At 43.2% G+C, this 13592-nt stretch overlaps 1 protein-coding gene across 5 annotated transcripts in view; it reads right to left on the bottom strand.

Annotated features, from left to right (window-relative positions):
- The window catches only part of MAP3K20 (mitogen-activated protein kinase kinase kinase 20), a 196013-nt gene that overhangs the window by 114039 nt on the left and 68382 nt on the right, over nucleotides 1-13592 (bottom strand). For all 5 annotated transcript variants that reach the window (XM_069733161.1, XM_069733165.1, XM_069733162.1 and 2 more), the window contains exon 4: nucleotides 4559-4660. In XM_069733161.1, the coding sequence (XP_069589262.1) occupies nucleotides 4559-4660 (102 nt within the window). The remainder of the gene's footprint in view (nucleotides 1-4558; nucleotides 4661-13592) is intronic.

Genomic DNA, 13592 nt, shown 5'->3' with positions numbered 1-13592 from the left:
TATTCCATTTTCTGAATCAATAGGAGTGAATGGGGCAGCTTAATGCTTTAGTTTGCATTTGTGTTGGGGGAAACAAAATGAGATTTTTACCTCTTAGCCAATTAATCTCTGCATGTCACTATGATATATCACAAGTTACTAATATATGCAAGATATTATTAGTGCACTGATGTAATAATATCTCCTATAATGAAAGGCAATACATGTACACAAAATTCTATAGGTATAAATAACTGCCGGTAAACTTTCCATGTGGATTGCTTTGGCTTTCTAATACACCCACTGTGCGCTCCTATTTCATTAGCTGAGCACTTTTCAGCTATCTTTTGAGCGATCTGTGGGGTTTCAGAACCTACCTATAGACAGGTAAGTTTTCAGAAAAATATAAAAAATATGTTAAATGTTCATTTTTTTTTTAGGAGGACCTTTCACCATTTTTATCATGTGAAATTGGCTATATTATGGTACAAAGATTATAGAGGTGAAAAAAAACGTGTTTTTATTTTTTAATTTATTATTGCTGTTGCTAAAATATTTGCTTCTAAAGTTTAGGCTGTAATTTATGATAAGCCAAAATGCAGAGTACAGCAGAGCTGAGTGTCATTACAAACACCACCAGTTTTCATTTCACAGCAATGAGTGTGGGGGGAGGAGGACACAGACAGATAAGCTGAATGTCATTACAAACTCCTCCAGCTTTCATCTCAGGGCAATCAGTTTGGGGGGAGGGGAGTACAGTAGAGCTGACAGCACTGTAAAAAAAAGAGCTGCAGCTGCAATAGGTTTTTGTAATGACAGTCATCTCAGCTGTACACCCTCCCTGCACAATGACTGCAGTAAGATTAAATCTGGATGTGTTTGTAAGGACTCTCAGCTCTGCTGTAGGCTACACAGTAGCTGCATAGATCAAGGCTGAAAACAGAATTGTCCATCATTTCACAGGAGAAGGGATGTTCTTCTGACTGCGTGGGGAAGTTTTCATTAATTCTCTGTATGATACCATCTGCTTATGATTGGTCAATGTTACTTATGGTACCGTCACATTTAGTGACGCTGCAGCGATCTAGACAATGATCCCGATCGCTGCAGCGTCGCTGTGTGGTTGCTGGAGAGCTGTCACACAGACAGCTCTCCAGCGACCAACTATGCGAAGTCCCCTGGTAACCAGGGTAAACATCGGGTTACTAAGCGCAGGGCCGTGCTTAGTAACCCGATGTTTACCCTGGTTACCAGTGCTAATGTAAAAAAAAAAACACTACATACTTGCATTCTGGTGTCTGTCCCCCGGCGCTGTGCTTTTCTGCACTGACTGTGAGCGCCGGCTGGCCGTAAAGCACAGCGGTGACGTCACCGCTGTAATCTGCTTTACGGCTGGCCGGCGCTGACAGTGCAGGGAAGCAGAACGCCGGGGGACGCGACAGACACCGGAATGTAAGTATGAAGTGTTTTTTTTACATTTACACTGGTTACCAGGGTAAACAGCGGCCCTGCGCTTAGTAACCCGATGTTTACCCTGGTTACCAGTGAAGACATCGCTGAATCAGCGTCACACACGCCGATTTCGCGATGTCTGCGGGAGATCCAGCGACGAAATAAAGCTCTGGACTTTCTGCTCCGACCAACGATGTTACAGCAGGATCCAGATCGCTGCTGCGTGTCAAACACAATGATATCGCTATCCAGGACGCTGCAACGTCACGGATCGCTAGCGATATCGTTGTGAAGTTGGTCAGTCTGAAGGTACCTTTAAGCAGGGGAAAAAGTAACAGGCCAATTCAGCTTATCATAAATTATAACCTAAACTTGAAAAGAAAATATATTTGCAACATAGAGGAGAAATAAAAACTAATGTTGTATTCAGCTCTGCAGTCAGTATTCCATGATGTAGCGAGTTTAACATGCTAAAACTGATTAAAGGTTCTCTTTAATTGATGTATGGCCCATATGGTTCAGACTAAGTCTTTTGCTATTCTTTATGCAATGATTAGAACTATTCCCTAAGCTAACTCATGTAGTCATTGCAAAACGTGGGTGTAAGGAGCGTAATGAACAGTGAAAATAGGTGGATGTTTTATAGAAAAAACTAGGGTCCTATAACATCAGTGACATTTTTATCATAGTTCAGTCCCTGACTTGACAAAATGACTGCTGAGCTGTTCAGGATAAATTGCCTAAATAGTATCTCATTCTTTGGCATAATTTAAAGGGAACCTATCAGCAACATTTGGTTATAACCCAGCTAACCTATCAGGTTAATAATATATATCAATAGGGTTTTTCCAGGGTCAGCCGCCGCTGAGTGGGGGCGCCATATCCGCTGACAAGTAGGGTGCCAACCCCCGCAGCTAGGCAGGTGAATGTCAGTAAGGGACAGTGAGAGTTTAAATATTTGTTTTCACATGCACTTTTTTTGTTTTTGCACCATTGTCTTTGTCCGTGTACTGCACCCTGCTTCAATTAAGTTCATCCATATGATTTTATCAAATTTTTTCCTGTCATGTACAGCTGGTGGCCCGTGTGAGGCACTTTAATTAGGGCTCATTGCAGGAGATATAGGGCCAGCCGACGGTGAGTGGGGGTGCCAATCTCGTATTATTGTTTAGGGTGCCAACCTCCGCTGACAGGTAGAATTTGATATAGGACTAACAGCTGCAGGGAATATCTAGAGTGCACGGTTGTGTGATTTTTTTTGTGAATAATTGTCTGTGGCTGTCTCATGGTTTTAGGATTCATATTAATAACAATTTAGTATTTTATCTTTGGTATCAAAAAAGTAGAAAGGTTATTCCTGATTTCGTTATATTGATATTTTCTGACCTTCAGGCTGTATAGCAGTCTATGTGTGGTATATTAGGACTATGTGAGGCCATTATACTATATGGAGGGCTATGTGGGGCCATTATACTATACGGAGGACTATGTTTGGCCATTATATTATATGGAGGATTATGTGGGGCCATTATATTGTATGACGGATTATGGGAGGCCATTATACTGTATGGAGGACTATGTGGGGCCCATTATACTATATGGAGGGCTATGTGGGGCCATTATACTATATGGAGGACTATGTTTGGCCATTTTATTATATAGAGGATTATGTGGGGCCATTATATTGTATGAAGGATTATGTGAGGCCATTATACTGTATGGAGGACTATGTGGGGCCCATTATTCTATATGGAGGACAATGTGGGGCCATTATACTATATGCAGGATTATGTGGGCCCATTATTCTGTATGGAGGCCTATGTGGGGCCCTTTGTTCTGTATGGAGGACTATGCGGGGCCCATTGCACTTTGTTCATGGGACAATTTCTTTAAGTTTGTTTCCATGTGAAAAGTTTCATAATTATATTTCATGATAGGGCAAAAACTTCATCAATTGTAGACATTTTTTTAACAAATATCAAGGTTGGCCTGTGACTTTGTCCAAGTTTTTAATTTTGGCTCTCTGTGCATTTGAGTTTGACATCCGTGTTCTAGAACATAATGGTTCCAGTCCAGATAAATGAATAGTCTGCTATTCAGATATAGTGTGTAGTATTTCCATGGAAAGGGAACATAAAACTTCAAACACACACACTTTCTATATACAGACATTTTCTTTTCAGGAAATCGAGGAAGAACAAGCCTTTCATTTGTTTGTTTTAGAAAAGTCAGACAAAGGGCAACACTATCAAATAAGCTCAACTATTGGCACGAACAGACAACACAGAGAAGCCGTTTTTCTACAGTCAAAAGTCTCCCAAAAAGAGTACTAAGCTAAAACATGGTGTAACACAATGTATAAACCCAACCTTGAGTAATAAAAAAAATATTTACACAGAGAAAATATTCTCAATTTGCTTCTTTGGAAACCAACTAGTACCATGGTAGAAGTTTCTCAGATTATGCCATTCTAGAAATTGAATAGTCACAGTAGCGCCTTTCTATCATATGGAAGGACTGGTTGAACACCACATCAAACAGGTATGTAAACAAAGGGGGTAGCCATCTCTGATAGTCAGGACTAGGAGCCTCAAAATAGGGTTGCTCCCACTCATAAGGATGATACAACCATGAAGTGTGTAATCAGCCATTTATCTGACTGGAAGCTGTGTAATTATACCTTTCCATTTCCTTAAAGGCCAAAATACTGGACTGTGTCCAGTTAATTTCTTCAGATCTGTAGACTTAAATTGAGAGGAAGGAAGCAAGTGCGACCTGCACTCCATCCAACTCCTGTTGATCAGCAGGGTTACCAACCGTTGGACCTACACCAATCTGACAGTTATCACTAGAGTTGAGCAAAAAGATTTGTAGGACCCTAGTCCAGTGTCCTCATCATGACATCTTGGGGGCTTAGTAACAAGAAAAGGCATCAAGGACACCAACATTCAAGTGCTGTACGAGGAGATTTGCATGACCCTAGTGGAGCTACCATGGAACATAAATCTGGACTATGGACCATGTTCCTGTAAATCTTTTTGCTCACCCGCCAGTGATCTGTGGTGATTATTGTAAAGGCTGTTAAAACTTAGCACATGAGCAATAAATGAATTGTTTCATCTCTTACCTTTAGCAACATCAGTTGCCCAAGCCATAATGTGTTCCATGTCCATGTCTTCACTTCTGTTGCTATTGATGTAGTCGTATAAAGATCCAGCACCAGCATATTCTGAAATGAGAGGAGAGCGATAAAGATTACAGATAATCTTATGGATCTACTTTTGACAAATTACATTATCGCCTAATGCCTCCTTGTCAGCCTTACATCTTTAAAAAGAACGTGTCAAAGTTTCTTGAAAGGGTTTGTACCATAAACATGTATCATCTGTTCATAAGATGCAAGATATATGTATGATCATTGGAGGTCCAAATGCTCAGTCCCCCCATTAATGCCAAAAATCAGGGACCCGAAGCTCTAAGTGTGACTAGAACTGTAATATGCACGTGGGACCACCACTACCATAGGTATTGAATTAAGCTGTGGTCGCACATGCTCACTACTGCTCTATTTATGTAAAGGACTTAGGGTCCCAAGTGCTCCTGGGTGTCTCACTAGCCAAACTCCTAGTAATCATATTCATCACCTTTCCATATTTTTTTTTTATAAATCATTTGACAGAAGATCATTTAGAGAAAAAATTGTCAGAAAATACCCATAATAATGATTTCACTCACAAAGTATGAAGAGCACGTGATAAAATCTTTAGCCGCCCCTAAACATTAGAACGGACACTTATTTTGTATGGACCCTGAGAAGATCCACTATGTAGGAGAGCTTGCAAATTCTTGCCTGTCGAGTTAAATTATTGTTTTTCTGTCCAATTTGATGTTTAGTCTAAAACAGTGTTGCCAAAACTCCTGTCCTTACAGCTCCTAACATGTCATGCTTTCAGGATTTCCTTAGTATTGCACATGTGATAGAAGTATCATCAAGGCATCATGAATTTTCTCACCCGTGGAATACTAAGGAAATCCTGAAAACATGACTTGTTGGGGGTCGTGAGCACTGAAGTTTGGGAAAGACTGGTCTCAAACAACCTCATTGTTTCGTGAGCACCTGTCCTGCTACCTTTGCTGGACTACTTCACCTACCAGTAGTGGCTGACAAGCCTGGAACAAGACACGAGAACCAGGATAAGGGGTGGACAAGCCTGCACTCTAGGACAGGTTCTATTAGGTGGTACTCTGCAGTTTCCGTAGTTGCGGCTCCATCATGAGACAGAAACGAGAGCTACCCAAATGGTCTTACCGACTGTAATTAAGCCAGTTGGGTTCCGAGTCTGGTTACACTATTTTGTCCAGTAATTTGGTAGAATTTGCTATAAAAAAGGCTCCAAATGGAGTTTCCAGTGCAGATATGGACAAAGACTTATGGTAAGTTGCCTGGAAAGCTGACAAAGACGCAAAGAATAAGGAGAAATACAATCTTCACAAAGAAATTAGAGATGACTTTTGGATATGAAGAAATCTTCATTTTGTTACTATTTCTGACAACTCATGTTTGAGAAGTCGTCTTCCATGACCAGTTGCCAGGTCTTCAATAAAAACAATTTAATAATCCCAGCAATCAGTAAATTTGATACGTTGTATATTCTGGACCAGTCCCAGAACTGTCCAGTATATGTGTACTACACATGGTTGCAGACGATCCATCAAAGGTAATTTCACTTTACTTTTGGAAAGCAGAATGAATATTGAAAAATCAATTTAATGGGTCGTTAAACAGTGTATTCTGTACACAGATCGGAGTGCAAAGAACAGGAATATTTTAATAGTTTCCATCGAAAAGCAATCAGATTTTTGTTCTTAACCAGCACTGAAAAATATATAGAAAGGATTGTTTTTTTTTACTCCTTTTTGCAAATATTAACAGGTTTGTACTAATATAATTGCTGAACTCTTCCAAGTGGTGACTGAAGAAAAGCTATTTATTGCCTTTCCATGGGGGTGTGTGAAAGATTCATTAAGTGCAAAATTTCTGGCAGAAAAAAAATACTAAATTTGGCTTACATTGCTGCTTTGTGATTTTTTTAAAATGTTATGAAACTCTTTACAACTTTTCCCAAAAATTTATGCAGGACTTATTGGGAAGGGGAATAGCCAACCACTGCCTTTTCTATAAAGTACAGTACAAATTGGCATCAATTTTAGCAGAAACCTACAGTTGCTCGTAGCTGACGTAGCTTTGTGGTGCACTGATAGCCCAAGACGCACCAAATGTATCTCAATAACATTGATGGACCTTAGTATAATGGATTTTTGTTTCAGATTGGCATATGAAACTCCAGCAGGATTGCCAACCACCCGGAAATCCCGGGACAGTCTGTAAAACTGGTTACTTTTTTGCCCTGTCTGTAAAAAAAAAAAAAAATTAAGGCATCTATGAGTTTTTCCACAATTAGGGTATGTGCACACGTTGCAGATTTGCCTGTGGAATTTTCTGTGCAGATTCTTCCCTCTCTTGCCAGAAAACGCAGGTGCGGATTTGCTGCGGTTTTTGATGCGTTTTTTTCCATGTGGATTTGTATGTGTTTTTGAAAGCTAAATAAAGATCTATTATTGAAAAAAAAGATTTTTGATGTCATTTCTTGTCCAACCCACACTCCATTACACACACATTTATTAATGAATAATATGTTTTATTTAAAAAAAAAGGGAAAAAAAAGATGTGGGCTCCCGCGCAATTTTCTGCGCCAGAGGGGGAAAGCCGACGGCCGGTGGCATTATATTTGTAGCCTGGGAATGGGGTAATACCCATGGATCTTCCCAGGCTATGAATATCAGCCCGCAGCTGTCTGTATAGCCTTTACTGGCTATTAAAATAAGGGGACCCCCCAAAAAAAATGCCGTGAAGTCCCCCTATATTTTGTATCAGACAGCTGCGGCTGATATTCATAGCCTAGAGAGGGGCCATGGTTATTGCCCTCCCCGGCTACAAATACCAGCACCCAGCCACCCCAGAAATGGCGCATCTGTAAGATGCCGGCACTTAGCCCCTCTCTTCCCACTCCCGGGTAGCGGTGGGATATGGGGTAATAAGGGGTTAATGTCACCTTTGTATTGTAAGGTTACATTAAGCCCGGTTAATAACGGAGAGGCATCAATAAGACACATATCCATTATTAATCCTATAGTAGTGAAACAGTTAAAAAAAAGACACAGCCAGAAAAAAGTATTTTAATATTCTTAATTTCACCATATTTATCATACTCGATCGTCTGCAAAAATTTTCCAGCCCTACTGTTCCATGCTGCTACAGGTTCTGCCCAGCATTTCCAGCTCTACTGTTCCATGCTGCTACAGGTGCTGCCCAGCATTTCCAGCCCTACTGTTCCATGCTGCTACAGGTTCTGCCCAGCATTTCCAGCTCTACTGTTCCATGCTGCTACAGGTGCTGCCCAGCATTTCCAGCCCTACTGTTCCATGCTGCTACAGGTGCTGCCCAGCATTTCCAGCTCTACTGTTCCATGCTGCTACAGGTTCTGCCCAGCATTTCCAGCCCTACTGTTCCATGCTGCTACAGGTTCTGCCCAGCATTTCCAGCTCTACTGTTCCATGCTGCTACAGGTGCTGCCCAGCATTTCCAGCTCTACTGTTCCATGCTGCTACAGGTTCTGCCCAGCATTTCCAGCTCTACTGTTCCATGCTGCAACAGGTGCTGCCCAGCATTTCCAGCTCTACTGTTCCATGCTGCTACAGGTGCTGCCCAGCATTTCCAGCTCTACTGTTCCATGCTGCTACAGGTTCTGCCTAGCATTTCCAGCTCTACTGTTCCATGCTGCTACAGGTGCTGCCCAACATTTCCAGCTCTACTGTTCCATGCTGCTCCAGGTGCTGCCCAGCATTTCCAGCTCTACTGTTCCATGCTGCTCCGGGTGCTGCCCAGCATTTCCAGCTCTACTGTTCCATGCTGCTACAGGTGCTGCCCAGCATTTCCAGCTCTACTGTCCCATGCTGCTACAGGTGCTGCCCAGCATTTCCAGCTCTACTGTTCCATGCTGCTCCAGGTGCTGCCCAGCATTTCCAGCTCTACTGTTCCATGCTGCTACAGGTGCTGCCCAGCATTTCCAGCTCTACTGTCCCATGCTGCTACAGGTGCTGCCCAGCATTTCCAGCTCTACTGTTCCATGCTGCTACAGGTGCTGCCCAGCATTTCCAGCTCTACTGTTCCATGCTGCTACAGGTTCTGCCCAGCATTTCCAGCTCTACTGTCCCATGCTGCTACAGGTGCTGCCCAGCATTTCCAGCTCTACTGTTCCATGCTGCTACAGGTTCTGCCCAGCATTTCCAGCTCTACTGTTCCATGCTGCAACAGGTGCTGCCCAGCATTTCCAGCTCTACTGTTCCATGCTGCTACAGGTGCTGCCCAGCATTTCCAGCTCTACTGTTCCATGCTGCTACAGGTTCTGCCCAGCATTTCCAGCTCTACTGTTCCATGCTGCTACAGGTGCTGCCCAACATTTCCAGCTCTACTGTTCCATGCTGCTCCAGGTGCTGCCCAGCATTTCCAGCTCTACTGTTCCATGCTGCTCCAGGTGCTGCCCAGCATTTCCAGCTCTACTGTTCCATGCTGCTACAGGTGCTGCCCAGCATTTCCAGCTCTACTGTCCCATGCTGCTACAGGTGCTGCCCAGCATTTCCAGCTCTACTGTTCCATGCTGCTCCAGGTGCTGCCCAGCATTTCCAGCTCTACTGTTCCATGCTGCTACAGGTGCTGCCCAGCATTTCCAGCTCTACTGTCCCATGCTGCTACAGGTGCTGCCCAGCATTTCCAGCTCTACTGTTCCATGCTGCTACAGGTTCTGCCCAGCATTTCCAGCTCTACTGTTCCATGCTGCTACAGGTGCTGCCCAGCATTTCCAGCTCTACTGTTCCATGCTGCTACAGGTTCTGCCCAGCATTTCCAGCTCTACTGTCCCATGCTGCTACAGGTGCTGCCCAACATTTCCAGCTCTACTGTTCCATGCTGCTCCAGGTGCTGCCCAGCATTTCCAGCTCTACTGTTCCATGCTGCTCCAGGTGCTGCCCAGCATTTCCAGCTCTACTGTTCCATGCTGCTACAGGTGCTGCCCAGCATTTCCAGCTCTACTGTTCCATGCTGCTACAGGTTCTGCCCAGCATTTCCAGCTCTACTGTCCCATGCTGCTACAGGTGCTGCCCAGCATTTCCAGCTCTACTGTTCCATGCTGCTACAGGTTCTGCCCAGCATTTCCAGCTCTACTGTTCCATGCTGCTACAGGTGCTGCCCAGCATTTCCAGCTCTACTGTTCCATGCTGCTACAGGTGCTGCCCAGCATTTCCAGCTCTACTGTTCCACGCTGCTCCAGGTACTGCCCAGCATTTCCAACTCTACTGTTCCACGCTGCTCCAGGAGCCGTCCAGCATATCTAGCTCAGTTGTACCTCACCACACCAATACCTCCGGTCTGTGCTACACATCCAGACTGATGGCATAGAGAGTCCGCGAAGTGTGCCTTAACATAGCCTTATTAGGGTTTATTCAATCAGCAGATTTGCTGCAGAAATTTCTAAAAATCTATTTTATATACATGCATGGGAAATTAATCTCTACAACTAACATGTTAACATGCCCTAAGACAAGTTGGTGGTGTTTTTTACAGCGTTTATTTTCTTCTCAGATAAGACCATGTCCATATGTGTTCCCGATTCGTTTTGGGGTTTTTTTTTGCTGCAATTTTCCAAAAATTCTGTAAAATTTCTACATTTATATTATATTTTTAGGTAACTGAGTAAAAAAGGCATTTCGAATGCCCCGTGTGAACTAATGTCTAATGCTGCAGCTATGAAGTGTACAGTAAAGTACTAAGGAGGCTATGTAGACAGAGGTTTGGTGTGTGGCACTTTTTATAGCATTTTTGGGGTCACTGGCGTTTTTTTTTATTTTCAAAAAGCAACATGTTGTAGGTATGGCATTTTCTTGTAGCTTTTCCTAAAAATGAACTCCTAGAAATTCCTTTGTATATTCTTGGCGTCTTTATCTTGTATTGACTCTCCAGCTGTCACAGCGTTCATCAATGCTCTGCCTGACAGGGATCATTTGGTCACGGCAGGGGGGAGTACTTAAAGGGATTGTCATTTTTATATGATCATGTCATCTGCACTGAGGCTGTGATCGGCTGACCCTCCACTTTTAGTCACATCGCTGCAGTCATGTTACTGTCATCGGAGCTATATGAAATAATAAAGGGGACTTTATACAGTTTTTAACTTTCACTAAATTTCAATCTCAATACATATGAATATGAAAACAGTGGCAGCAATCCCTAAACCTCTTTGGAAGATTTTTCCTTGACCAGATCAATCCACATATTATACATTTTTTGAATTTTACACCTCTACTTTATTGAGCAAGGTGTTTTCTCGTGCATCGCTTTATGTGGTTGAAACTAATGATGAGCGAGCGTGCTGGGATAAGATGTTATCTGAGCATGCTCGGGTGCTAACCTAGTGTCTTCGGTGTGCTTGAATAATGCGTGCGGCTGCACGTCTCGCAGCTGTTCCACGGCCACAACACTTGCAGGGATTGCCTGTTTGTGAGGCAACCTCCACATGTGTTGCAGCTGTATAACAGCCGCGAGATATGCAGCCGCGGGGACTCGAACGCATTATTAAAGCAAGCCGAAGATACTCGAGATATGCACTAGAGATGAGTGAATTTGATTGGGTCCCTGCTTATTTAGCAAGCTATAGCACTTACCGAATAAGCTGCAGAGGGAACCTGGATATATGGAGCGCGCCGGCTGATCTGCTGTTCGGCACCGCAGCTCCATTTGTCACGGCTGTGTGAGAGGCGCAGCACATGCATGGAGAGCCTGTCTGTTGGGATCTCCATGCATGTGCTGTGACTGTGACACAACCGCAACACATGCAGCTGCGGCTCGAAACAGCAGATCAGCCGGCGCGCTCCATATATCCAGGTTCCCTCTGCAGCTTATTCGGTAAGTGCTATAGCTTGCTAAATAAGCAGGGACCCAATCAAATTCTCTCATCTCTAGTTAGCACACGTTCGCTCATCATTAGTTGAGACACATGACACTGCTTGACATATTTATAACTTGTCAGCTTATGTAGCATTGCTGCAGAGAGAATTCGCTCAAGCAGTGCTGCAGTGTAAAGCTTGAGGATTTGAAAGAACAGAAGCAGCGGTACATATATAAACTATTATTTTTTTTAAATGCAGCTAAGGGCGAATTCGCACATCCGTGAAACATGGACAGTTCTCACATTCGAATACTCAGCCTGACCGCCAGGTTACATGACCTCAGCTAACATCCTCATAAATGCCTATGAAGCAGTTTGCTGTGCTTGCGAGACTCGGCACTAATGCTGGGTCTTCCAATGTGAGAACGGTCAAGTTTTGGAGATGTGTCAAGCCGGCCTAAGCTGAAGAAGGTGACCAAAGGTTTTCTGAAAATAGTATATTTTTGTATATAGTTGAAAAAAAAAAATCATTACATGGGTGCTGACTATCCTAGAATTTCATGGGCACTTGCAGGGAATGCCCAAAACGTATTTACGGTAACTATTGAGCATTCGTGTGCCGAGACGCGTTAGTGTGAACAGAAAACCTTGCTCATACTGTCCTGATCTCATCCTTTCCGTGAACGTCACCCGCAAATCGTGATAATTTCTGCGATCTGGACCATACGTTCCTCCAGCCACCAGGCTGCAGGCGCGGCACATCAGGCTTCGACAGGGGTTGTGTCCTTACCCAACCCTTATAGGCGAGTGCTACCATCATCCTCACCCCAATGTTGTATCGTACTGCCCTATATATGCGCATTTGTCCTATCCAGATCTTCCCTACTGAGCATTCTTGATGCATCCCCCATTGGGATGAATGTTACAATATTGGTGCCCATGCACATTAGATGAACGCCGGCTGAACAAGCAGGTTTCAATGGAACCAGTTGGTCATTTGATATGCATATGGATGTCCTATCTCTCTCCCGATGACAGCTTTTAGATTATGGATTGGGCATGCAAGATTTCAACATGCCCAATCTTTTGCTTTTGGTTATTAACCTTTTTCCCATTGAGAAAGCATGCACTCTTGGCTGAGCTGAGCGTAAATGTGGAAGTTTGGAGGAATCGACAGCTATTTAAGTACCGTAAGTAATGATTAATAGGAGTTTGTCAGCACATGATGAGTGGTGAAATCCAGCACAGTGCCTCATAGGGGACTTTGACCTAGCAAAAATCATTCCTGTATAGTCCTAATCTGTTGGTTAATTTCCCAGAAATAGTTCTTATTCAAATATGTTAATGAGGTTCTGTGTGCACTCTGGACGTAGAACATTTAGGGGCACTTTTCCATCCACATGTATTTCCGGTATCTCAGCCCCCCTCTATTTTAACAGTGCACTCAAATGTCACAAAGAAAAACCTTTCCTCTTGCTTCCCGCATACATTCACGAGATTTTGATGGAGGCGGCGCTTGCTTCGGTAAAGCCAGCACTGCTAATTAAGAGGAGGTCAGAGATAGCAAGAATACCTGTAGGTGGAAAGGTGTAGCAAACTACTCGGCCACAGCCAGGGTGCACCGAGAACCTCACTAGCACAGATGAATAAATATCACATTAATGGAAAACAAACTAAGAGATTTAAGATATTACAGGTATGATTTTTACTAGGGTGAAAAATACCTATCATTTATCGTAGTTCTCCTGAAGAAGCATACCGTATATTCTTCGAAACGTGTTGACTAATAAACCACTTCTACCCAGATTGGCATCCTTTATCCTTTCCACATTTAACCCATTTGTTTCTCCATTACCTGATACCAATAACTTGGCATGGATTCTTATGTTATAAAGGTTCGATGCTCAAAAACATTGCTCTAAAGTGCGCAGTTCATTAGTCATAAGGGATCTGCTCTTACATGAGCATGGAGATGTGTATAGGCTCCGCGAGCAATGTTCTGAGCGATCAGTGGTGGTCACAAGACCTAGAGGATCAGCAAATATTAACCTCTATATTTTCGAAATGCTTTTTCCTTATGCCAGATCCTAAGCGCTACTACTAATATCACCACGATTAAATAGGATGTCCGGGCTTAGGCTACAAGTCTGCAGTCGCTCT

This window comes from Ranitomeya imitator, chromosome 7 (genome assembly GCF_032444005.1).
Source record: "Ranitomeya imitator isolate aRanImi1 chromosome 7, aRanImi1.pri, whole genome shotgun sequence".
NCBI lineage: Eukaryota > Metazoa > Chordata > Amphibia > Anura > Dendrobatidae > Ranitomeya > Ranitomeya imitator.
This window is presented reverse-complemented; position numbering and strand designations above follow the sequence as displayed.